The following is a 26,035-nucleotide window of genomic DNA, read 5'->3' on the forward strand; positions in this document are numbered from 1 at the left end:
AACATAAATTTGGGGGAAAAAAATTTGTTCACATGAAATTAAATTTAAAAAATTTAAAAGAACAATAAAATGGGGACCGGACTTAAATTTAACATGCCTATATAATATACTTCCAACAATAAAGTGATTATACAAAACACTTTATATTTAATATGACAAAAAAAAATCTGGTTTTCAAATAAATAATAAAAAATTTAGGAGCAACAATAAAAAATACTCTATAACTTTAATTAGAATATTAATACAAAAATCAGAGTTGCTGCATGGTTGATTAAGAATTCAAAAATATTTTTATATGATCAATATCAATAATATGTGAACATACTGTCCAAAGAATTCATAACATAAGCACCTCAACGAATGAGCAGAGATAGAAGACAATAATTCAAAGACGGCGAGCAAAACGCTAATGTTTTTTTTTTCTCGAAAACTAAATATAAAAATTTGAAATTTTATTTTAATTAAGAGTTGTTAATCTGTCGTACGCGCTTGTTCTGGCATGGACGTATGAACTAAAATAGGAAGGAAGAAAAAAAACTTTTTGGGAACTAAAAAAAGAAGTGTGGCAATGAGTTCCATAAATATGTAATTTGTGTCACGAGTCTTTTCATGATCACAGCCATCCACACATTTGTTTTGATATCAATGTATTATTTAAAATATATTTCTATGAGTTGTTTTAGGCAGATCCCACAATGCCAATTTTTTTATTCAAACTGTGTTTCCCTTGCGTTTTTAGTGTCACCTTATCTCCCAACCTCACCATATGTATATATATGTATATATATATGCACACAGTACATCACATTTCTCGTCATAAAAAAGCTTAGCAGGCTATCATGTCTGACGAAGAAACCACCACAATATTTGTTGCTTCTTCTCTTCCCACAACAGCAAGGTAATTCAACTCTCATTTCTTCCTGTTCATTGGTAACTTTAATCCATTTAATTAAGACCTTCCTATTATCTGACAATATATATGTCTAACTTGTTCTAATATATATAAACACACACAAACACACACAAACCATTTGCCTAAAACTGGAGAAAAATTAATAGTGCGCGCCATTAATAAGTTATACGAGAAAGTTTTACTCACATAATCAATAACATATAAAGAAATTTGATTTGAGAATAGCAGGTGGTGGTCAAAGGAGACGGTGGCGATAGTTACTGGAGCAAACAAGGGTATTGGCTTTGGGCTCGTCAAACGGCTAGCGGAATTAGGGCTAACGGTGGTTCTAACAGCCAGAGATGGTGGAAGGGGTCTTGAAGCTGTTCGAGCACTTAAGGGTGAAGGCCTTGATGTTCATTTCTTTTGCCTTGATGTTTCCAACCCTAATTCTATAAAAACATTTGCTTCATGGTTCCAACACACTTTTGGAGTTTTGGATATACTTGTGAGTTCCAACACACTTTTGTCCTCATGTAATTTTTTTTTTTACCGTCTGTCTGAATTGGTAAGAGTACTATCATTCCGTTTTTGGCAATTTTTTCATCGAGAATGTTGAAATGACACAACATATATAAGCGCTACACATGTGTCAACTCAGCGTCACGATGGAAAAAAAGGCCAAAATTATAAATCATATATACTTACTCTTCACAAGTTATTTACCAAAAAACAATTTTGAACAAACCAAGTAGAAATAATAGATATATCTTGTACTGAGTATATATCTGTGAAATTTCTGAATTGGTGATTTAAGTTTGATCTAAATAGGGCTTCATCATCTATTCAGTCAAAATTGAGTCTTAGTATGAAACATTAATGTTTGCCATTTTTATTTCAAATTTTCGACGAAATACTGATGTGACATATTTTTTAAATCTAAAAATAGCAATTTGGGAATAAATTTTTGTTCTTGCTCTCTTTCTAATCGTTTCTAGTTTCCTTTAGATCAACAATGCTGCTGTATCTTTCAACGATCTGCAAGAGAACTCGGTGAAACATGCCGAGGCAGTGATCAGAACTAATTTCTACGGACCAAAATTACTGACGGAGGCGCTCTTTCCTTTGTTCCGCTGCTCACCTGTTGGCTCCAGAGTTCTCAACATTAGCTCGAGGCTTGGATTGCTAAACGTACGTATGTGAGCAATTAATTAATTCAAATTATATTTGATTATATTTTTCAATCAATTTGACCAATTTTTGAAGTGTGGTTTTGAACAATCAGGTTAATTAATGGTGACATTTTCATCCAAGGTCTCCTAAAATCGATTCGGTCAATTATTTCGTTTTAATATAAATTTTGGCAATCATAATTTCGGTAATATTAGGATTTTGATTTTTAATTTTTAATTACATTAATTTATTTCAAATTATTTATTATAATCTTATTATAAACAGTATTAATTATTTTAATTCGTTTCTTAGAATAATATATTTAATTTATTTCTTATGTTTTTTAGAATTCTTCTTATAGTTTCTGAAATTAATCATGTTATTAACTAAGAAACAAAATAATTAAAAGAAAAAAGAGGGTGGGTGTGGCATTAAAGAATAATCTTTGTTTTTTTTACTCCATTTTGACCAATCAATTATTTTTTAATATGTTTTAAAAATAAAAAAAATAATGCGTAATGAACTAAATTTATTTCAATTATTTTTTTTATGAAGAATCTTGTTTCACTAAGTTCTAATACTTAATTTTGATTGAGAAAAGGATAATTAATGGATTTTAGGAATTTTAAACTATAAAAGACTATATTTCATTATTATTTATTAATTGTTTTACATGTTTTAGAAAATTAAATTATTTTAAATCATGCAATACTATTTTTAAAATATTCAATGAAGATCTAAATCATTCTAATGTTTTTCAAAAACTTTGACAAATTAGATGATCAAAAACCGATTTAGACAAACTTATAAAATAAATTTGCTGATATTTCTCATTCGGAATCGCATGCGAAATGTGACGGTGATTATAGATTTCTATGTTTATGTCTAAGCGCAGAAGCTAGAAAACCCCAAACTCAAAGAGATACTCAAAGATGAGGAGAATCTATCAGAAAACCAAATTGAGGGTATGCTTAATTTATTTCTGCAAAGTGTGAAAAATGGAACATGGAAAAGTTGCGGATGGCCTCAACATTGGACTGATTATTCAGTCTCAAAATTGGCTCTAAATTCATATTCTAAAATTTTGGCCAAACGATATAAAGGGAATGACTTAAGTGTTAACTGCTTCTGCCCCGGATTTACTCAAACATCCATGACTGGTGGCAAGGGAATGCACACAGCCGATGCCGTGGCGGACGTCGGTGCATGGCTTGCTTTACTTCCGATGGAGAAGCTGCAGACCGGGAAGTTTTACGTACTGGGGTCTCATAACCGTAGTAATCATTCAAAGTTGTAATTTATAAGTTAACTGAGATTATGTTAAATTATTCTGGTTTTCCATATCACTTTCTGTTTTGTGTGCATGTCTCTTTTTTCTTGGCATTTGCGAACTTGTCGTAATTAGAATTAAGTTAGTAAATTCTACGGTGATTTTGAATTAGTGTGCATGGTATAGGAATATCTAACATGTAAAATAAAACAATTTTCTGTTCACCAAATAATATAAGACCCATGCAGCCTACATACATATAGCTAGCTACTAGTTAACATAGCTAATTGTTAGAATTTATTGCCTAAAAACTGTAAATTATGTATATCTTTTCAGCGGAAGTAAGACACACGGTAATTGTCGATTTTTCACTGGATGAGTAGATAATTTGAATTATGGATGTGCATAATTAATTCTCACAATATAAGAGACAAATATATATACAACTCTATTTGATGAGCATTAATGCATTGCTGATTTCTGTGAAGCCCAAGAAATCACATGCAGACAATCCATCAACAAGGCTTAGTGGACCCTAGGAACTCGGCCCTATAAGTGCAATATTAAACCTAAATCTCGGCCACCGTTATGCTAGAGTGAAAGGATTTACTCATCATGCATGGGCATTTGAATACCATACAAAGGCTAGCCTAGCCAAGGAAATTTAGGGCAAATTCGGTCTCCCAGTGCTGTCAAATTTTCGAGCAACATTTTATCTACGAGTGATACTTGTAGGACAAAATTCTGTCCAAGTAGAGAAAATTATATTCATCGTTTCAGTACACAAATCCAATCTTCATCGTTCAGAATATAAAAACATATGTTTTGAACATCATATCAACTATTCGTTTTTTATATATAGCATCCGCAATAAAACTGCTCAGATTCTAAGCGAGAATAACATATATATTGTTTTTCGTTCATAAAGTGGTCCAAACGTCTTCCAAACAAGATCTGCACCGTTTCAAAATCTAGTTCACTTACTTTTGAACGTACTGTCCAAGTGAAGCTTGATTCAATGGTTCAATATGTCAATGTGACTGATTTCGGGAGAAAAATTCCAGCTTGTTCCCTTATCGTTTTCGGATCATACTAAGGTAAGTGAGCTTATTTTTAAAAAACAATTGTATATGAATTGTTTAAGTTTTCAAATGTTTCGTTCGAACATGAGTTATTTGTTTCGTTTTGGGTTGAAAATACCCTATGTTTGAGTACTATTAGAATTTAACTTGATATGGGAAAGTTTTCCGAACTTTGATATGATATGGTCCCTTATATTATGAGATAGTAACAGTTGTTATGGCATTGCTCCACGTGGTGAGTATTTAATTAAATACTCATCCTTTACTCTCATTCACCAGAAAAGAGAAAGAAAATTTAGATGATGAAGATCAAACGATGTTTTGCGACTGGTGAGGAAAATGTTAAAGTTTAAAGCTAGCTGATTCCTCGTAGTTTCAGACATAAAAATGTCTCAGGAATTACAAATTCAGTAAATTGAACTTTTACATGATGAACGAGAGTAGGAAGTGGTTGAACATGAGTAACGACTTCTCTCACAAATTCCACTTCTTCAGTCTTTACTACCAACTGTTCTTCAGTTCTCAGCAAGTCAATAATTCCCACAGATGGAGTAAAAGCGGTTTCAGCAACAAATCTTTCAATGTGACTAAGAATCTCCTTATCCACATTCTCTTCTAAAATTTGAATTGATTCTTCCATTGTGGGTTCCTCAGTTTCCATTATAGATTCACTAGTTCCTTAAACTTCAATGCTTTAGTTATTGTCTTCAAAATGTCATCAACTAGCTGCATTGACATCAGTTTTGGTGAACTTCAGACCAGTTTTCCCTTCATCAACATTCTCTTCTTTCTTATTCTTCTTCTCACTTGGCCTTTTCCATGGGGAAAAGTGCTAGTTTGCTCAGAGTAGAAACCGGTTTAGTCTTTTTTGTCCTAGCCTACTTAACTGGTGGATAAGGTACTTTGTCAGAATCACTTTCATAGGTGATTAAGTTCTTCTTGGCTTTTGGACCAATCATTATCTAAAAAAACTCTTAACCCTAGTATTTTTTTATCCTAATATTCTTTAATATCAACAGCGAATCAAAAAATTCGATACAATACTCTGAAAAATGTAAAGATTTCTCAGAACTAATCATAAAATTCCATTATACTGACAATTTCAAAAAAAAAAAAACAGATCATACTATGATCATAATATGAGGGCGGTTGAGCAAGTTAGCCCCCATTGTCTAGTGGTTCGGGACACTTATCTTTCACTGAGGCAGTGGGGATTCGAATTCCCCTGGGGTAGGTTACTACGAAAGGAAGTTGATCATGGATTACCAATAAACCTCAAATTGATTCTTCCTGGTCGATGCCTGAGTTGTTAATGGGGACAAACTATAAATTCGTTGGCAACATGTCAACATTGGTTCAAATCTAGCTCGGCCCAATAATTCTCCAATCTACCATAAGATGGTATAACTCACCTTGTCATTCAGAAATACCGCATATGAAGCTAAAAAAGAAGAAAATCTTCTGCTAGATCCCATTTTTCTTGGTGTTGTAGTTCAATTGGTCAGAGAACCATCCTGTCAAGGCAGAAACTGTAGGTTCGAGCCCCGCCAGTCCCGATGGATCCAATAAATATATCTATTCATTTCACATTTTCATAGAACAGTAAAAGGTGTCGGAAAATTGCCTGAAGCCTATGCTTTTTTTAATCCAATCGTAGATGTTATACTAGTTTTTTATTTATTTTTTGCCACTAGGTGAAGTACTCAAGGCTTGGACTTTGGCCTCAAAGCCCAAATTCTATGTGCATTGAGCATCCTAGGCTTGTGGATATTTTTTGCTGCATTTACAGAAATTACAAATCCTCGAAAATTTTGCTCAACTAAACAACAAAATCGAAAGATTCCTGGTTTTTTCCACCATATTCTTCAGAGTACTGAACAGAATAAGAGGCCAGTTGATCTTCATTCCCTTTACTATGGCTGTCATCACTTATAACTTTTTAACAGTTGGGGAAGCAAAAGAACATGCCTTAGAAATTAATCCCTTGGCCACAACATCTGCCACAATCTGTTACTCCATTTTAAGTTCTTTCTTAGCGTCCGAAAGTTTGACAGCCTACCCAGATGCAGAGAACTTTAGTTCAATCTTCTCATAGACACTGAGCAACTCTGTCACAAAGATATCCAAGGAAGAAGCTGAAAAAATCCTCTGAGTCCAGATAACTTTAACAATTGGAAAACTCCTGAAATTGTTTTTTCTTCCATGATATAAATTGAATCAAAATCTACAGCAAGAGCATTTCATATGTAAGCTGGTGAAGATGATGTCACTTCGAAGGAAATCTTAACAGATTTTAAAAATTGCTATATAAGAATTTGAGAAGCCAATGCACAAACAAATGTAGAAAACGCTTTGAACGGTGAAGTAAGAATATAAGGATCTAAACGGAGGTACTTATAGACGGTTGCTTTTTGAATTTATTTTGACAAGACACGTGCCATTGGAACAATAAAAAAAATATTTTTGAAAGATTAAGAAACTGATTTTATGAAAATTGATTATTCAAACGTCACTTAAATTTGATATGAAATTAAACTGAGTTAAGAATCATTCTACTAGATGATAAGATCAATTTGTCCAAAAGCACAAAAGATCAGTTTAGGGAACTAAACTGATAGTCAGTTGAGCTCAAGGTAAATTGACTTATGTCTTATCAGTTGACCTTCTTAAAACTCAATATTTACCATAACTTAAGCATTAAGATAAATCAATTAGCCATAAAATATTTTTAAAGTAAGAAAACTTAGTCTCTAGTAGTGGTTTGGTGAAAATATCAGCTGTTTGTTGATCAGTTGAGACATATTCTAGTCTTATGTCTTTCTTCAATCTATGATCTCTTATGAAGTGATGTCTGACATCAATGTCTTTGAACCTTAAGGGTAGAATTGGATTGTAAATGATTGCTATATTATCACAAAATATTGGAGACCCATATGCAATGATCCCATAATACTTAATTTTTGATAATCCAGAGCAGTTGAGCACAACAGCTTCCAAAAGCAAATTGCTCTGCTTTAGTTATGGATGTTGCAATTGACGTCTTCTTCTTGCTAGACCAAGAGACTAGACTGTCTCCTAGAAACTTACACGATCCACTTATGCTTTTGCTATCAAGCTTGCACCCTACATAATCTGCATCTGAATAGTCAATTAAATTGAAAGAAAAATCTTTAGCATACCATAGACCCACATTTTGTGTACCTTTAAGATATTTAAGAATTTTTTTGGCAGCTAGATAATGAGATTTCTTAGGTTAGGTTGAAACCGATTACACATATAGACGAAAAATACAATATCAGGTCGACTGGTAGTTAGGTACAATAAAGAACCTATTAAGCTTCGTTACATTTTTACATCAACTGATGTTTCCCCTTCATCTTTATTTGATTTAACTGATAAGTTCATTAGGGTTGCATCTGCGGAACATGTTTCGATTCCAATTTTCTTGAGTAATTTTTTGTATACTTAGTTTGAGTTATGTAAATATCATTATCCAATTGTTTCACTTGCAACCTAAGAAAAAATGTCAGTTCACCAATCATACTCATTTCAAATTTGTCATGCATCAGTTTAAAAACTTTTCGCACGGTTTGAGGTTAATTGATCCAAAAATAATGTGATCAACATAAATTTACACTAATAAAGTATGATCTCTTTTAGTAAACTTAATAGAGTCTTATCAACAGTTCATATAATGAAATCATATTCAATAAGAAACCAGGCTAGTGTCTCATATCAACCTTTTAGAGCCTGTTTCAGACCATGTAAAGCTTCGTTCAGTTTATAAGCATGATCATAAAATAAATTTTTGATAAAACCCGGTTGTTATTCAACATAAGAATCTTCTTGTATTTTTCATTCAAGAATGCACTCTTTACATCCATTTGATAAACTCTAAATTCTGGTAAGAGGCAAAGGTAAAAAGCCCCACTGAATTGAATTGGGTTCATGAAGGTGGTCATTATAGCGGTTCCTTCTGGGCCCAATAAAAGAACTCTCTCTCCGGTCTTACCGGTATGCCGCTCTGCAACGAATGAAAGAAATACCTTGATAGCTTCCAGTCTAGCTACATTGTGCCATCTTCATTGAGTTTGTTCATGTACACCTATCTTGTACCTATAACTGATTGATGAGAAGGCTTGGAACTAAGTTGCAGACATAATTTCTAGAGAATGGAATTAAATTTTCTTGCATAGCATAAATCCATCTTCTATAAGTCAAAGTTTCATCAATCTTTTTAAGTTCAATGTTAAAAATAAAAGTAGAGTGTAAAAATAGATTGAGCATCTGTCCTTTGGTTGTCACTGTAGTAGATGTGTTACTTATTACTAAGCCAGGGGGATGATTCTTGTTCCGTCTATAATTGGGTTGAAAAATGTTGTTTTATAGAACTGAATCAGTTTGGTTGGCATCAATTGAGTTGACTTCAGTTTGGTTTGCATCAGTTTGCTTTGCAACTGTTCTTTTGCATTAGCACACTGTTTAACTGGAACACCATCTTATTCAACTGATTGATCAAATAGCTCAGGTTCTCGAGATTGAAGTGTTCTTTTGTTAATATGGACCTCATCTTCACTCTCATCTTCCAGATTGATCTCTTAAAATCAATTGGTTAGTTGAGCTGGATCAATTGACTGGTTAGTTGACATTTTTTCATAAAAAACAATTTGCACAGATTCTTCAACATTTGAAGTTCTTTGCTAATTGAAGAATGACCAATTATGCTTTCATCTGACTTGGCATCAAAAGAAGTCAGATGAGTTTTACCATTATTGTGGACAAAACATTTGCAACCAAAGATTTTGAAATAGGATACAACATGTTGCTTGTCATGCCATATCTCATATGGTTTCTGGCCATGTTTTTTGTTAATCATAGATCTGTTTTTAGCATAGCATGAAGTTTTCACTGTATCTGCCTCAAACTGTTGAGAAATACCATAATCAAAAAGCATTATTCTAGCAGTTTCTTTAAGAGTTCTATTTTTCTTCTCGACAACTCCATTTTATGAGGTGTTCTAGCCGTAGAAAACTCATGTCTGATTATATGGATTGCTAAAAAGGTAGACAAAATTTGGTTGATAAATTCAGATCCTTTATCAGATCTGATATTTTCAATCCATTTTGATTTTTCATTTAAAAGTCTTTTGAAAATCTTGATTAATTGAACAACAGTTTGGTATTTTGATTTTAAAAAAATTACACAAGTAAACCTTGAGAAGTCATTAACAATAACTAGAGTATATTTCAGTCTCCCCAAGCACATGACTGGAATAGGACCAAACATGTCCATATGCAATAGTTCTAAGCTTCAGGTTGATGAGTTGCACTCTTTGTTCTTAAAAGATAACCTAACTTGCTTCCCAGACTAACTAGCTGAACAAACTTTGTCTTCGAAAATTCCATTTTGGGCAAACCAGTGATCAAATAATTCTCGCTCAGATTTGCAGTGACTTATAAATCTAAATTGTTTTACATCTTGTGCCACACCAGTTCTTTGGTAAGTTAGAAGCAATGAAGCAAACTGGTTCACAAGGTTGATTACTCCAACCGATTTTGTATGTATTTCGACATTCGTCATCTATCACTATAATGCATTTAGAAATATCTTTGACAGTACAAATAGGTTTATGGAACTCAACTAAACAGCCATGATCACACAGTTGGCTTATGCTAAGCAAATTGTATTTCAGATTTTCAACAAGTAGTATATCTTAAATAATAATGTAATCGTGGAAAGATTATCCTTACCCACGGTTCTACCTTGAAAAGCATCTCCTAAAGTAATAAATAGCAGTTTAGTTTCACCAGTCATGTGATTTGAACATCCACTGTCCAAATACCAAACCGACTTCTTGATTAGTTCAGTTTTTGTGCACGGTTCAGAAATGAGGAATAACTCTTGGTACCCATACTTACTTGGGTCCACATGGGAGTAGTTCTTTTGGAACTCAAACTTGGATCACTCTAATTTATCTACCACTTGTTATGTTCCAAAGAGGTTCTGCATATGCATGTGTGTGATGTGTTTTGTGTACCTTAGATGCAAAATTTTGTTTGGCCCTTCCAACTTCATTGATAGGCCTTTTTTTTTATGAACATGCTTAATGTTTATGTTTCAATTAGGATCAAAACTTCAACAAGCTTTGCAACTTGAGGAATGGGTTAATTATGTTCATATATCGAACTAGATCTCACAAAGTGAACGTACTTCTCTTTGCAAATGTTTAGCTTTGGTTGAGTACTAGACTCAGAAATTCTTTTATTGTTGTTAAAACCAATACCAGTTTTGTCTCCAAATGATTTTTTAGACTCTTTTTGTGAGAACCCGAATTTCCAGCATTTCAGTAGCAATGCAAAATTTCCAGCAGAAGATAATATTTCAGAAGCTGGTATTTTTCCAGCAGACATGTATTTTTCCAGCAGACAGGATCCAGCAGCAGAAGAGCGAGAAACCAGCAGACAGTTACCAATTCAGCCATGACTTGTAACTGAAGCATTTAACACGTAATAAAGATTGTTAATGGCAGATTATGGCCATTAATTGGGAGGCTAACAGTCAGAATTTTTCTTATATATAACACTCTCATATCTCTGAATTGGTGTTACACAAATCTTGAGATTATAACTTGAAATTAGAGCTAAGAGAGTGCATTTTCGAAGCTGTAAAATCCAGTAGCGAGGCAAGCAGATTTCCAGACTTCAACCGAAAAACTCTAGCAAATTACAGTAAGTGGACTTATGTATAAATATCTTGAAAACCGTTTGATGATTTCTGTTTTAAAGCAAAGTATATTCTTGAATCCTGTTATTTGATTTCGAAGCACTGAAACTTAGTGAACTAATGGTAGGAATATATATTCTGAACATTACTGAATTCTGATTACTGGCCTCACCCCTTAGAGGAGAGTACATATAGGGGACTGATATCAGTTTAGCCATGAAATTCACGAACGTGCTCAGTGCTTACTTGTTAAACTTCTGATTACCGATTACTGAATACTGATTACTGATTTCTGAATACTGATTTCCGTTATGAAAATAAGAATTCTGTATATTTCGAATTACTGTTTCTGTATGAAAATGATTTCGAAAACTGGGAGTTATTTCCGCCCCTGCTTACTGAGTGACAATCATATCACTCACCCACCAAACCCATCTCAGATAAGAGTACTGAAGAAATGTTAGAAGAGGAAGAGCAGATCCAGTTCTGGGGCTGGTGAAGAAGACTGTTGTTCTTAGTTTATGTTTATGTTTTCCGCTGCATCTGTCAAGAAGTTGTTATATTTGGTTTTACATTTTCGCTGTAAAACATTTATCTTTGAGTTTGTATCAGACAATGATTATTATGAATAAAAGACTGGTTTCTGAATTTTGTACTTCTGAGGCTTGTTGTTTTCGAATGTAATATTTGAGAGCAACGCCGGTGTCAACCAAGCCCCGTCCCGGGGCGTGACACTTTTATTTAAATTAAGGAAACTGAAGACTTGTTCAAAAATGAAACTAGTTCAATTATCCTACTTTGACGTGCCTTCCTTTGCCACCAACACCTTATGCTTCTTCTTTAATGATTTCTTTTCATCTTTGGGTCTACTTATGTCAAAAGACTTCTTGCCCTCAACTGATATCTTTTCATCCTTCTTTGATTTGGTACATTCAGCTATAAAATATCCAGTTTTTCCACAGTTAAAACAAACGTTGGAATCATCAGTTGATTCTCTCATCTGATAAGATCTTTAGTGAGAGTTTTGAAAGTTACATTGATTCTTCCTTAGAAACTTGCCAAAATCTTCACAAACAGTGAAATGACATCACTACTCGGCAGACTTCTCACTCGAACCTGATGGTTCCAATTTCACTGCAGTTAAGGCCTTGGTCAACTGAGAGGTGGACTGATTATCCTCTCTGGTTTGCAACTCAAATTCATAAGATTTTAGATCTGCGAAAAGATCATGTAGTTCTATCTTTTTTTAAATATTTTGATTCTCTCATTGTCATTGTCTTCACATCCTACTCCTTGGGCTTCCATGCATTACTTTGAAAATAACTTCTCGGTTACTGTCCACTTTTTCCAAGCGCACTCAGTTCAATGTTAATGCTGCTTACTCGTTCTGTTGGAAACTTAATTCTGGTGTTTTGACAAAAAGACTTACCAACTGAACTAAGCAACTGAACCGATCATCAACTGAACACGTCATCTGCTGAACATTAGTCAACTGTTCTATACAACTGAAGTTCATTCTCGGTAACTTATTCGTTACCAGTTGATCTCTCAGCTTTACACGTCATCAGTTGAAAGCGACAACAGACAAAATAGTACATATACCTGCAACTAGTAGTGAAACGCCGCATTGCAGAATGAACAGTGTACGATTGTCAGAATATATTGACGTGGCAATCAATGGTTAGAATATTCAAACATTCTTTAATGTTACCGTTGAGAGGAGAGCCTATAAATAGTCGAAGACAGCAATTGAAGAACTACCGACTTTCAGTTATCTCATTCTACTTGCTGTTACGCTGCAAAAATATCTACTCACAATCAGAAATCAAAGCTCACGCTTATTAGTCATATCAGTAGTATTCAAGACTACATTCTCGAGCTTATATAGCACTTTGTAATCTTTAATAGATTTTCTAAGTTGTGATAAGATCAGTTACGATCTATAAAAGTGTTGTATGCTAAGAGTTTCAGTTTTGGCAAAGTGATAAGTCCAAACTGAAGTGGGTCAGTACAGTGTCGTGTATTTGATCAAAGTATTTTAGTGGATATCCTATCTTCGTGATAGAAGGGGTGACGTAGGAGTTATTCAATTCTCCGAACATCCAGAAACATACTGTGTCATTACTTCAGTTACCATTTTCAGTTAGATACTCTATCTTTCAGTCAGTTAGTTTTCCGCAACTGTTTTATTCAGTTTAACTGATTGTTATTGACCGACGGGATATTCAGTTTCAGTTTGTAACAAAACTGAATTTATATTGTCGAAGAATATCTTAAATTCGAGCAGTGTTTATTCAACCCCCCTTCTAAACACTCTTTACTCGATTAACCGATCCTATCAAGTGGTATCAGAGCGAGTCATATCCTATCAAAGATTATCTATACTTAAATTGTTCACTATGTCTTCATTCAACAAGATTCCTATGTTCTCAAGAGAAGACTTTGACGATTGGAAGATCAGGATGCAGGCTCATCTAGCTGCACAGGATGATGACATGTGGTACGTTATAACTGACGAACCCATGAATATTTTGAAAGCCAATACAGCAGTTGCAATCACAGATGGGGCACCGCACAGAATTGAAAAGCCTAGAGATGAGTGGACTACTGAGGACAAGAGGAAAGCAAATCTAGATAATGTAGCAAATGACATATTGTACAAAACACTGGACAAAGTAACGTTCAGTAAAATCAAGATGTGTAAGACAGCCAAAGATATTTGGGAGAAGTTAATTCAGCTTTGCGAAGGCAACGAACAAACCAAAGAAAACAAACTTTCTGTTGCCGTGCAGAAGTTCGACAACATCAGAATGAAAGTTGGAGAAACAATGCATGAATATGATGAAGAACAAGCTGCATCATCAACGAACTAAATGCACTTGGAAATGTGTATTCAAACAAAGAAGTTGCATTGAAAATAATCAGAGGTCTTCCAAAGGAATGGGATGTGAAAATCATGGCAATGAGGGAGTCTAAAGATCTGAACAAAGTTGAACTCCATGACCTATTCGCTGACTTGAAAGCATATGAGTTTGAACTGCAAACTCGAGAGGGAGAACCATCTACCCCAGCAGCTACTACTGCCTTAACTGCTGTAAGAACAGAACCAACTGGTTCAGTTGAGAAAGCTGCTGATCAACTAAGCAATGATGCCATGTCATTGTTCATTAAGAAGTTTGGAAGATTCATGAGGAAGAATCAAGGGAATTTTCAGAAGCAATATCAAAGAAACAACTCCAGAGATGAATCAAATTCATGCTACAACTGTGGCAAACCAGGTCATTATATTGCTGACTGTCCCAAGCCTAAGAAGGACATCCAAGTTTCAACTGAAAGAAAGAAGAAAGTGTATGAGCACAAGAGGAGATCTAAGGATGACAAGAAGCCTTACAGAAAGAAACATGAAGTACTCTTAGCTGAAGATAGCAAAGCCAAATGGGCAGACACTGACAGCGAGGAATCATAACCAGAAACTTCATGCAGTTCTAGTGACGATGAAGAAGAAGTAAAATGTCTGATGGCTGCTGATACAGAACTAGAGACCAGAAGTCAATAGGTATTTGATTTTAGTTCAACTGATTTTACCAGAGAAGAACTTATTTCAACATTGCATGACATGGTTAATGAGTATCAAAAGCTTGCTTTATCGTTTGAAAAAGCCAGAGCGAAGCAAAATGAGTTGAACTAAAATCAAATAAGCTCAGTGTGCTTTGAGTCTGAAAAGGGAAATTGCTGAGCTCAGAAATGAAAGAAGCAGGGATCAATTAATGATTCAAAAGTTGTTGCTTGAAAATTCAAAGCACACTGAGCTTATTCAGGCTTGGAACAAATCGTCTGATGCTTTAACTGATATACAGAATTCTCAAAAATCAGTTACTGATAAAACTGATTTAGGATTCTGTAGTAAAGATGATTCGCCTTCCAAAGATACTCAGCCAAAACTGAATATAAACAAAGGGAAATACATTCACATTGTAAAATCAGTTATGGTACAAGAACAAGCTGAGCCGAGTAAACTGATTGAACAGCCAACTCAAAGTATGAACAAGGGCAAGAGATGTGGAATTGGTTATAGCCCAAAAGTTGTGACTGACTCTCGAAGTCAGCAACCAAAAATTTTCAGCAAAAATACTCAAATGGTTACTCAAATTACTACAAAAGTAAGCCAGTTCAGAAAAGATACTGGCTGAACAATCAGTTGAAGAAGGGCAAATCACATGTTGTATCTCCTGCACACCATACATCAAGCACACACAAACAGGGAAAGACCATCTGAAATACAGCAACTGGACGGTCAGTTAGATTGACCCAAGTCTGGATTCCTAAAGGACTAATCAAGTTTGGACCCAAATAAAAAAAGGGGTACCAGAATCTTATCTTGTGTGTGATTGCAAGTAAAAGGTACAAGCATTGAATCTATATGGTACTTGGATAGTGGATGTTCACGCCACATGACAGGAGATTCAAATTTATTATCTCAACTGGTCAAATACACTGGACCAAACATCAGTTTTGGAGATAATTCTAAAGGTAAAACTGTGGGTAAGGGTAAGCTTATCCATGGTAACTTCACCATTAATGATGTATTATTAGTTGAGAATCTTAAGTATAATCTGATCAGTATCAGTCAGTTATGCGAGAATGGATTCTCAGTACAGTTTGACAAACATTCTTGTTCAGTCAAAAACTCAACTGAAGAGATCATCCTAACTGGCAAAAGGTGTGGAAACACTTATAAAGTCAGTTGGAATGATCAACCTTATGCACCAGTATGTTTTATTGCTTCAAAATCTTCTAAAAACTGGTTGTGGCATAAGAGATTAAATCACCTGAATTTCAAGTCTATTGCATATTTGAGTAATCACGATCTTGTTACTGGGCTGCCCAAAATGGGTTTTATCAAAGACAAAATTTGCTCAGCATGTCAGTTTGGTAAACAAATCAAATCTTCTTTTAAGAACAAGGGTCGTAAATCTTCTTCCCGATGCTTAGAGCTGTTACATATGGATCGATTTGGTCCAATACCAGTCATGAGCTTAGGGGGAATGAAATACACCTTGGTGGTTGTAGATGATTTTTCAAGATTCACTTGGGTTATATTTCTCAAGTCCAAAGACCAAACTGCTGCTCAACTGATTAAGCTTTTCAAAAGATTATTAAATGAAAAATTAGTTGGAATTGATAGAATCAGATCTGATCGAGGAACTGAGTTTATCAATCAAATTCTTTCAAATTATTTAGAGAATGCCGGAATTAAGCATGAGCTCTCAGCAGCTAGAACTCCTCAGCAAAATGGTGTAGCTGAAAGGAGAAATCGGACCCTTAAAGAGGCTGCTAGAACAATGCTTGCTGATTCTGGTATCTCTCAAAGGTTTTGGGCAGAAGCAGTGAACACTGCGTGTTACACTCAAAACAGATCAATGATTAATAAGAATCATATGAAAACACCTTATGAGATCTGGCATGGAAGAAAATGTGTGGTTTCCTACTTCAAAATATTCGGCTGCAGATGTTTTATACTTGTCAATGGTAAAACTCATTTAAAAGCCTTTGATGCTAAATCTGCAGAGGGAATATTTCTTGGTTATTCTTCAGTGAGTAAAGCGTATAGAGTCTTCAAAAAAAATACTTTAAATGTTGAGGAATCTATTCATGTTGTTTTTGATGAAACTATATTAACTGATAAGCCAACTGATCAAGTTGAGCTAGCTGATAGATTTACTGATATAAGCTTGGATGATGATGATGAAGAAGAAATCCATATCAATCAAAGCAATCTCCAAACACCTGAACCGGAAGTATTGGATCAACCAGAAGAACCAGAAGCTGTTCCAAATGATCAGTTAATAGAGCAACCAAATGACACTCAGTTACCAACTGAAACTGCTCCAACAGAAACTGAAAATGTTCAGTTACCCACAAAAGCAGTTGCTGATTCAGAAGCAATAAATGCTGAACTCAGATGGAAGAAATCACATCCTCCAGAGTTGGTAATAGGTAAACCATCTGATCCAGTAAGAACAAGAAATCAGATGATCAATCTATTTATTCATTCAGCTTTCATATCTCAACTAGAACCCAAGAAGACTGATGAAGCTCTTGCTGATCCAAACTGGATAAATGCAATGCAAGAAGAGCTAAATCAGTTTATCCATAACAATGTCTGGAACTTAGTTCCAAGACCAATTTCGAAAACTGTTATAGGTACAAAATGGGTGTACAGGAACAAACTGAACGAAGATGGTTCAGTTGTGTGTAACAAAGCAAGGCTAGTAGCACAAGGCTATAGGCAGGAAGAAGGAATCGATTATGATAAGACATATGCACCAGTTGCAAGACTGGAGGCAATCAGGATATTCCTCGCCTATGCTTCATTCAAAAACTTCAAAGTATATCAAATGGATGTGAAGAGTGCATTTCTGAATGGCCAGTTGCAGGAAGAAGTCTACGTTGAACAACCTCCAGGTTTTATCAATCATCACCTTCCTGATCATGTATATCATTTGAACAAAGCCTTATATGATCTTAAACAAGCTCCAAGAGCTTGGTACGAAACTCTTTCAAAATTTCTAACTGGTCACGATTTTTCTGTTGGATCAGTTGATAAGACCTTGTTCAAATTTTCCAAGAATGATCATATTCTACTTGTTCAAATTTATGTTGATGACATTATTTTTGGGTCAACTAACCCCAAATTATGCGAGAAGTTTGCTAAGTTAATGCAGGATAAATTCGAAAAGAGCATGATGGGTGAACTGACATTCTTTCTTGGTTTACAAGTGAAGCAACTGGATTCAGGAACTTTTATCAGTCAAACTAAATACACTAAGGAATTGTTGAAGAAATTTGGTATGGAATCATGTTCAGCTGCAAGCACTCCCATGAGCTTATCAGTTAAATTAGGACACTGATCAAGGGGGAATATCAGTTGAGACGACACTTTACAGAGGTTTAATAGGTTCATTATTGGACCTAACTGCTAGTCGTCCTGATATTGTATTTGCTGTATGCATGTGTGCTAGGTTTCAAGCAAATCCTATGCAATCACATTTTACTGCTGCCAAGCGTATTTTGAAATATCTTAAGGGCACACAAAATGTTGGATTATGGTATTCTAAAGATTCATCTTTCAATTTAGTTGGATATTCAGATGCAGATTATGCAGGATGCAAGATTGATCGAAAAAGTACAAGTGGATCATGTCAGTTTCTTGGAGACAGACTGATCTCTTGGTTCAGTAAGAAGCAAACATCCATAGCAACTTCCACAACTGAAACAGAATATCTTGCTGCTGGAAGCTGCTGTGCTCAACTGCTATGGATTCAGCAGCAATTGAAAGATTATGGTGTTGATGCAAAGGAATCTCCTATATTCTGTGACAACACCAGCACAATTGCTATTACCTATAATCCAGTTCTTCACTTCAGGACTAAGCACATAGATGTCAAACATCACTTCATCAGAGATCATGCCCTGAAGAAGAACATCAAACTGGAATACGTATCAACTGAGCAGCAAGCAGCTGATATCTTCACCAAACCATTGGCTGAGACTAAGTTTTCTCATTTTCACAATATACTTGGATTAATTGATTTATCCTAATCAGTTGTTATTTTTGTCTTGGTTCTTAATTCATTCTTCAGTTTTGATGTCACTTACTGACTCTTCAGTTAATTGTTTAATTTATAACTCTCAACTGATGTCAGTTAATCTTCTATCAGTTAGCGTTTCATCAGCTCATATGCTTGTATAGTATCTCACAAAGCTCATTACGTGAAGAAACAAGAAAAACGACGTTAAAACAAAATAAACATTTTATTTAACCATATATATTGGCCAGGACTACATTTTCATACTTTTCTTCTACATCAGCTATCTACATCCTCAACCAAACAGCTAGAGCTGAGGAAGATGTCTTGCAGAAGCTGTGCGAAGAAGCTATGCGATTGAGAGTCTCCAGCTCCTTTCGAAGCATCAGTTGGTAGAGATGACCATCTTTGAAGACGTCCAACCCGCAGAAATGTTTAAGTGCTCCCGCACTTCTCTCAGCTGTGCCATCCGTTTGAAGGTGGTAGCCCTTCCAGAGTTGTACAGGAGCTCAAGCTTCTGTAACTCTTCCCAGTAGGAAAGACTAGCATAGAAGACCTCGTCTTCAATGGCAGATTTTCTGGTCTGCAGAGAGAATGGAGAAATGTTTGAGCTACTTGCACCTTCCATTTTTTTCTGCTGATATATTTGTGACTAACTCTTTAACTCTTATTTATAGACCAGGTCGAGGAAGACGAAAGGACAATCTTTTAATGACGTTTACTCTACCAAGCATCAGGATTTCCTTAATTAATCTTGCTTATATTATCATAATTTTCTTTAATGCATTTATTAAGGGGGAATATTGGTTTTTAAGAGGTTAAATGAGAAGACAATTGATTAGTCAGCTCTCAACTGAAAGGACACAGTCTGACAACTATTCATTCAGTTGAGCGTCTCACTCATCTTCTCATATAAGTTAACTAATTAAACCCATTATATTCCAAATAAAGCGACGTGACTGTCTTTCAAGCATTAAATGCTGTTTTTCAGTAAATGATTAGTGTCAACGTGGACACCTTTGAAACTGTTCAAGTACACACGCATTTGGCACACGTACACACGTTGTAATTCAGAATTTCTATGGACTGACACGTGTCCAGAATTTGAATAGTCACGTACATATGTACCATTCCCCGCTTCATTTCAGTTTTACTTTGGTTTTATCCACAGATTTTTTAGAGCAAGAACAAGTTTCATCCTTCAACTTTTCTTTCAGGAATTCAATCAGTTCGAAATGGCAACTCCAATTCTCGCTTATATGCTAAATGCTATGGCTATCAATTTTGGGTCCATCCTATCTTTCGGTGATGATGATGTACAAGAAAGTTTTCCAAAAACTTGAGACTGCTGGATTACGGACGTTTTTGGGTAAATCATCTCAAGAAATCTACCCAAAAGAACTTCAAGATTTCTATTCCACCGGTAAGGTCGACTCTGATGGCAACATAATTTCTACGGTCAATGATCAGTCTCTGACCATTTCTGAAGACTCCTTTGGATAAATTTTCTCTCTACCTTCTGCTGGATTGGCACAACTCTCGGATGTTAAGGCGTCTGATATTGAAGAGATGCAAACCGCACTCTCTGCTGATGAACGGAAGATCAAAGTCTCCGATCCAAAGAAAGAACTGAGGTATGAAGTTCAGTTACTTGCTGATGTTGTGGCCAAAAGGCTTTTGGCAAAAGCTGGATCATTTGCTGCCCTTACTTTGGAGAAATTTCAATGCCATTTCTGTCATTATGGCTGATCGTCAATTCAACTGGAAGCACCTTATATTTAATGTTCTGAAGAATATGTTTCTGTCTTCTAAACAATCAAGGGATTTGCTGTGCAACTTAGTTATCTGCTGAAATTGAAAGGGTTAGTGGCTGATGACTCAGAAAGATCATCAAGGTTTAAAGTTTTTAATGCGAAGAACACTAAGCCACAGAGAACCAAACTGGACATTTCTCCTGCTCAGTTTATCAAGATCAAACAGGAGATTGGGACTGAGAAAGCAGCCCCAAAATCAGTGAAGAAAGCCAAAACTTTGGCTCAACTGAAGATGGCTAAGAGGAAATTAATCTTGAGTACTTCTGACTCAGAGAAAACTCCATCTCCACAGATTTCCAAGAAACTGAGAACCCAAAGGGTTAAATCAACAACTGCCGAGGTATCCATTCCTTCTGATGCGATTATTTCTTCAGATGCTCAGCAACCAATAGAAGCAGTTCCTTTGAAAATCATTCCACCAGAAGCTTCAGTTGGTGCCAAAAAGGAATCAGTTAGGACCAAAGCGCCTCTGATTCAAATCACTCGCCCTACCACTGTGGCACCTGCTCGATCCAAAGGGATAAAATTTTTAGAGGTGGTGGAATCAACTCGAACAAGATTGGAAATCCCTCACATTCTGAGCACTGATAAAGGCAAGGGTAAGCTGATTGAAGAGCCCAGACCTTCGAATGCCATTCAGATACATATTGACCTTGTTTGGGCAAAGGTTAATAGCTATGCAGCTTCAAAAATTCAGTCCTACGATGCTTGGAGAGCCTTTCGCACACAAATTTTTGCCAAGCAACTAAAGAAGAAATCTCAGCTGAACACCTTCATCAAACTGGAAGCTTATGTTCTAAAAATGGTGAAAGCTGCCACAATTGCTCAGGCAATGGAAAGGAAATCTTATTTGTTTGATCAGGTGAGAGCAAAGAAGTTGGCTCAAATTGTCAGCAAATTGAAAGACAACTACTTTCCAACAAATCCTACTGCGTTTGCTGATCAAGCAGTAATCACTCAGCTTGATACCGATTTTCTTGGGCTACAATCTCAGATCAAATTTTGGGAAATGGATCAGGAATTGGTTCTTCATCAAGGAAATTCAGATACTGTTGAAGAGGATACAGTTGAAAAACCATCCTCAGGACAGGCTTTGGTTCCAATTGAAAAGTCAGTTCAGGACATGCCTCAAGCATCTCCTGCTGAACAACAACTGTATACTGAAGCCGAGCTTTCTTTTGCAAACATTGAAGAAATCATCCAAGCAGTGGTGCAGGATACTAAATTGAGTGAACATATGTCTAATACAGTTGATCACTCTGCTGATCAGCCAGATCCAGTTGCTGACCAAGCTATTTCGACTGATGTGCCGATTGATTCTCACGTTCACTCTTTAGAGGCACCAGTTTTGATCTCATCACCATCTGCCATTCATCTAGCCAGTTCTTCTGCCGATCAGAATCCACCCTCACCGCCTCCAGTTCAAGGAGAAATTATTGTAACTGATGTTCCAAGTTTAGAATGTTGCTGATACAGTTTCAACTGAACAAGCTTTAGTCATTTCTGAACAGACAACAAGAGAACCAGGAACATCTCATCAGTCTCCTCCTCCATCTTCATCAGATATTGATCTTATTTTTGAAGAAGTTCATCATATGCAAGAAAGTATGCTACAAATAATCACTGCCATATTGAAGATTCAGAACACTCAGCTGTCACATACTCTGAAGTTGGACTCTTCCTATCAGTTCAACTTAGAAAAACTAAACGTCATACAAGCAGCTGTTACCTCTCTGACTTTTGCAGTTGACGATATACAGAAAAACCGAGGGATATTTTCCAGTCTCACTATCACCCAAGACTCTATCAACAAACGAGTCGACAGTGTAGAATCTCTTGTTTCAAGAAAAATCGACTTGCTTCAAGTTGCCATGACTACTGCTATCAGCAATATTTCCGACTATGTCCATCTCCTATCTATTGATGTTAGAAAATTATCTTCTAAGATGGAGCTGTTTGACAAAAAGGGAGAAGAGAACTGATTTTAGAAGTAGAAGTAATCTTAAATTTTTGTAATCATGAAGAATATGAGTTCAGTTGAATCTTCATCTTATTTTATCTACAAGAGTTCAGTTATTCAGTTATTTTTTACTCTAAGTTTTGTCAAACACCATAAAGGAGGAAATTTTTGGAAACTTAATTCCGGTGTTTTGACAAAAAGACTTACCAACTGAACTAAGCAACTGAACTGATCATCAACTGAACACGTCATCTGCTGAACATTAGTCAACTGTTCTATACAACTGAAGTTCATTCTCGGCAACTGATTCGTTACCAGCTGATCTCTCAGCTGTACACGCCATCAATTGAAAGCGACAACAGACAAAATAGTACATATACCTGCAACTAGTAGTGGAACGCCGCATTGCAGAATGAACAGTGTACGATTGTCAGAATATATCGACGTGGCAATCAATGGTTAGAATATTCAAACATTCTTTAATGTTACCGTTGAGAGGAGAGCCTATAAATAGTCGAAGACAGCAACTGAAGAACTACCGACTTTCAGTTATCTCATTCTACTTGCTGTTACGCTGCAAAAATATCTACTCACAATCAGAAATCAAAGCTCACGCTTATTAGTCGTATCAGTAGTATTCAAGACTACATTCTCGAGTTTATATAGTACTTTGTAATCTTTAATAGATTTTCTAAGTTGTGCTAAGATCAGTTACGATCTATAAAAGTGTTGTATGCTAAGAGTTTCAGTTTTGGCAAAGTGATAAGTCCAAACTGAAGTGGGTCAGTACAGTGTCGTGTATTTGATCAAAGTCTTTTAATGGATATCCTATCTTCGTGATAGAAGGGGTGACGTAGGAGTTATTTCAATTCTCCGAACATCCAGAACATACTGTATCTTCAAAATGGGTAATAACGCTATCTATCGGAGATGTTACGAAGAGTTCGGAGGTGAAGTGAGGATTATTTCAAGATGATCGACTGTCCGTAACGAGGATCCGAACATGAGTCAAGACCAATGGACACGTAGCGTTCGGACGTTCCGAAGTGGTGTTCGGAGGATCCGAACATGGCCTATAAATAGTGCTCGGATTTCTCATTTGTGACTTGCCATTCCTTGAGTTAAGTCTCCTCTTTGAGAGTTTTGGAAGGATTCTAGGGCTAGTTGTTGTTCGAGCGATAGCCAAGAGCTGCCGGGATTGGTAGCATAGCAGCGCCGGAGTTTCGAGGCAATCGACATCAAAGGGCTGTCGACGGACGAAGGTAAACCCTAAACCTTTGGTAGTACTAGGGAGTACTGGTTTTGCTAGCCGAGCATGGTAGTATTGTTCATTGGGTATGCTTTTGTTGCGTAGGCTTGTGCTAGACCTGATTAGCGGTGTTGCGTAAGGCTAGGCTTGCTGTGATAGAGGTACGAAAGTACTATCCGAGATATCCTGGTTGAGTATACATTCATATATGTGTTGCATGATTATGTGGTGCATTGATATATGTCATATGTTGCATGCTATTATGTCACGAGTTATGATGCATATTGCATTTCATGTTGAGCCGTATTCTCCTTCGAGATAGCCTTTGCTGTTGAGCTGTATCTCTTTCGAGATAAGCTATATCTTGGGGCCGCTCAGCCCTGTCTTGTGGACGCATGGACACCGAGAGTACACAGTGGCCGACGGGTCGGGAGGGCTTCGGTGGTCCGGGACATTTTAGGTCCACGTCTGTCTTGTAGTGGATGCAGTGACCCAGAGGTGTACCGCGCGGCACTATCCACTTGGCGCCTCTAGACTGAGCATTGTTGAGATCCTTTTGTGATTCCTGTTTCTTGACTACCCCGGTATCATGATCATAGCATGTGCATTTCATATAGGTCTGTATACTCATACTTTTGTACTGGGCGTTCTTATCGCTCACGTCCTCGGTTTTGTTTATTCTTGGACACCCCATTCCCACGGGGCAGGCCTCAGGTTGGACAGCTCAGGAGGAGCAGGAGGAGGACGTTGAGTAGCTGGTTGGTTTGTCATTACTTCAGTTACCATTTTCAGTTAGATACTCAATTTTTCAGTCAGTTAGTTTTTCGCAACTGTTTTATTCAGTTTAACTGATTGTTATTGACCGACGGGATATTCAGTTTCAGTTTGTAACAAAATTGAATTTATATTGTCGAAGAATATCTTAAATTCGAGCAGTGTTTATTCAACCCCCCCTTTCTAAACACTCTTTACTCGATTAACCGATCCTATCACGTTAATCAAATTTAGACATTGATTCTCCTTGCTTAATCTTGAAGCTATCAAATTTCTATGTAGCAATAGAAAGTTTGTTTTCTTTTTTTTTTTTCATTACCCTCACACAACTGATTCGGTTTTTCTCAAATTTCCTTTGTTGTCTTCCACATCTTGATCTTGCTGAAATTATTCTTGTTAAGAGTTTTTTACAATATGTCTTTAGACACATTATCTAGGTTGGCTTTCTTCTGATCATTGTTTATTCATTCATTTCTGGGCTTTTCAATTTTCTAGGGTGCCCAATCAAGTTACAACAATAACAATGTTTGCTTTCACAATTGTCATTTGTCCATCAGTAATGAAGTACCACATATCAACTTCTTGTGCAGCTAAATGAGCATGCATCCTTATCTTCCAATCATCATATTCTTCTTTGGAGAAAATTAGGATCTTGTTGAATGAAGCCATTTTAGAACATCTTCAAAGACGAGAATAATCCTGCTCTGATACTACTTGATAGGATTTGTTGAAGTGTATAGACAGGGCTGAATAAACACTTTCTATAATTCCTTTCTTCAATAATAATTCAGTCTGGTTAGAAATTGAATTTAATATTCTCGATTGTCAATATCAGTTAGCTAACAAAATATGTGAGGAAAGTAGCCAAAATAATATATTAGAACAATTCAAATAATGGTCTAGCTATGTAAACTGATTGGTAAATTTAAAGAAAAATGAATGCAAGTTTGTTTTTGGATGTTCGGAGAAATCAATCTCCTATGTCACCCCTTCATCCTTTTGGAAAGTTTCATACTAGAGGGCTTTGATTTTTACAAGCAATTTGCAAAAATTCAGTTCAGTTTCGGTTTAAAACTGCCAAAACTGAAACTCTCAGTCTACTCAACTGAACGAAGAAACACTACAAATTGTTTTCGAATACAATGAATTACAAAGAATTCTCCTAGCATTTGATGATCCTTAATGATCATATACAACTATGTAAGTGTACTTGAGTGTGTGATCATTTTTACTTGTAAGCTTGAATGAGATGTCTGTCTATCTAATCTTTTGTTTTGTCTGTTTTTCCCTTGCTTTTTGCAACCGATCTGCATCTCTATTTATAAACTTTAAGATACAACGGTCACAAACTTCAAAAAAGATCTGTTCCAAATAATTATAGTTGTTGATGCGTTTTGTCCAGGTCATCATTCTATGACATCCATACAAAATTGTAATTTGGTTGGATTAAGTTGTATCAGCAAAGTACAGAAAAACTTATCCAATATTCAATTTAGTCCTTGGTGTAAA

The 26,035-nt window shown here is 35.9% G+C and overlaps 1 protein-coding gene across 2 annotated transcripts; it reads left to right on the forward strand.

The window, feature by feature from the left end:
• Positions 1–791: 791 nt before the first annotated feature.
• LOC140831759 ((+)-neomenthol dehydrogenase-like) lies at positions 792–3,493 on the forward strand. 2 transcript variants are annotated; one of them, XM_073195507.1, is made up of 4 exons: positions 792–898; positions 1,142–1,400; positions 1,901–2,083; positions 2,961–3,493. In XM_073195507.1, the coding sequence occupies exons 1-4, from the start codon at positions 840–842 to the stop codon at positions 3,360–3,362; spliced, it is 903 nt and encodes a 300-aa protein (XP_073051608.1). In that variant the 5' UTR covers positions 792–839; the 3' UTR covers positions 3,363–3,493. The 2 variants fall into 2 exon arrangements, with proteins under 2 accessions (XP_073051608.1, XP_073051606.1); XM_073195505.1 differs by having other exon boundaries at positions 796–898; positions 1,139–1,400.
• Positions 3,494–26,035: the final 22,542 nt, after the last annotated feature.

Source organism: Primulina eburnea, chromosome 5 (assembly GCF_022965805.1).
Source record: "Primulina eburnea isolate SZY01 chromosome 5, ASM2296580v1, whole genome shotgun sequence".
NCBI lineage: Eukaryota > Viridiplantae > Streptophyta > Magnoliopsida > Lamiales > Gesneriaceae > Primulina > Primulina eburnea.

Bases quoted from the DNA above. Each gene is read 5' to 3' on its own strand.
- LOC140831759 (XM_073195505.1), top strand. From the start codon at position 840: ATGTCTGACGAAGAAACCACCACAATATTTGTTGCTTCTTCTCTTCCC. The intron at 899-1,138 runs GTAATTCAACTC...ATTTGAGAATAG, and splicing joins TCTCTTCCCACAACAGCAAG to CAGGTGGTGGTCAAAGGAGA. The intron at 1,401-1,900 runs GTGAGTTCCAAC...AGTTTCCTTTAG, and splicing joins TTGGAGTTTTGGATATACTT to ATCAACAATGCTGCTGTATC.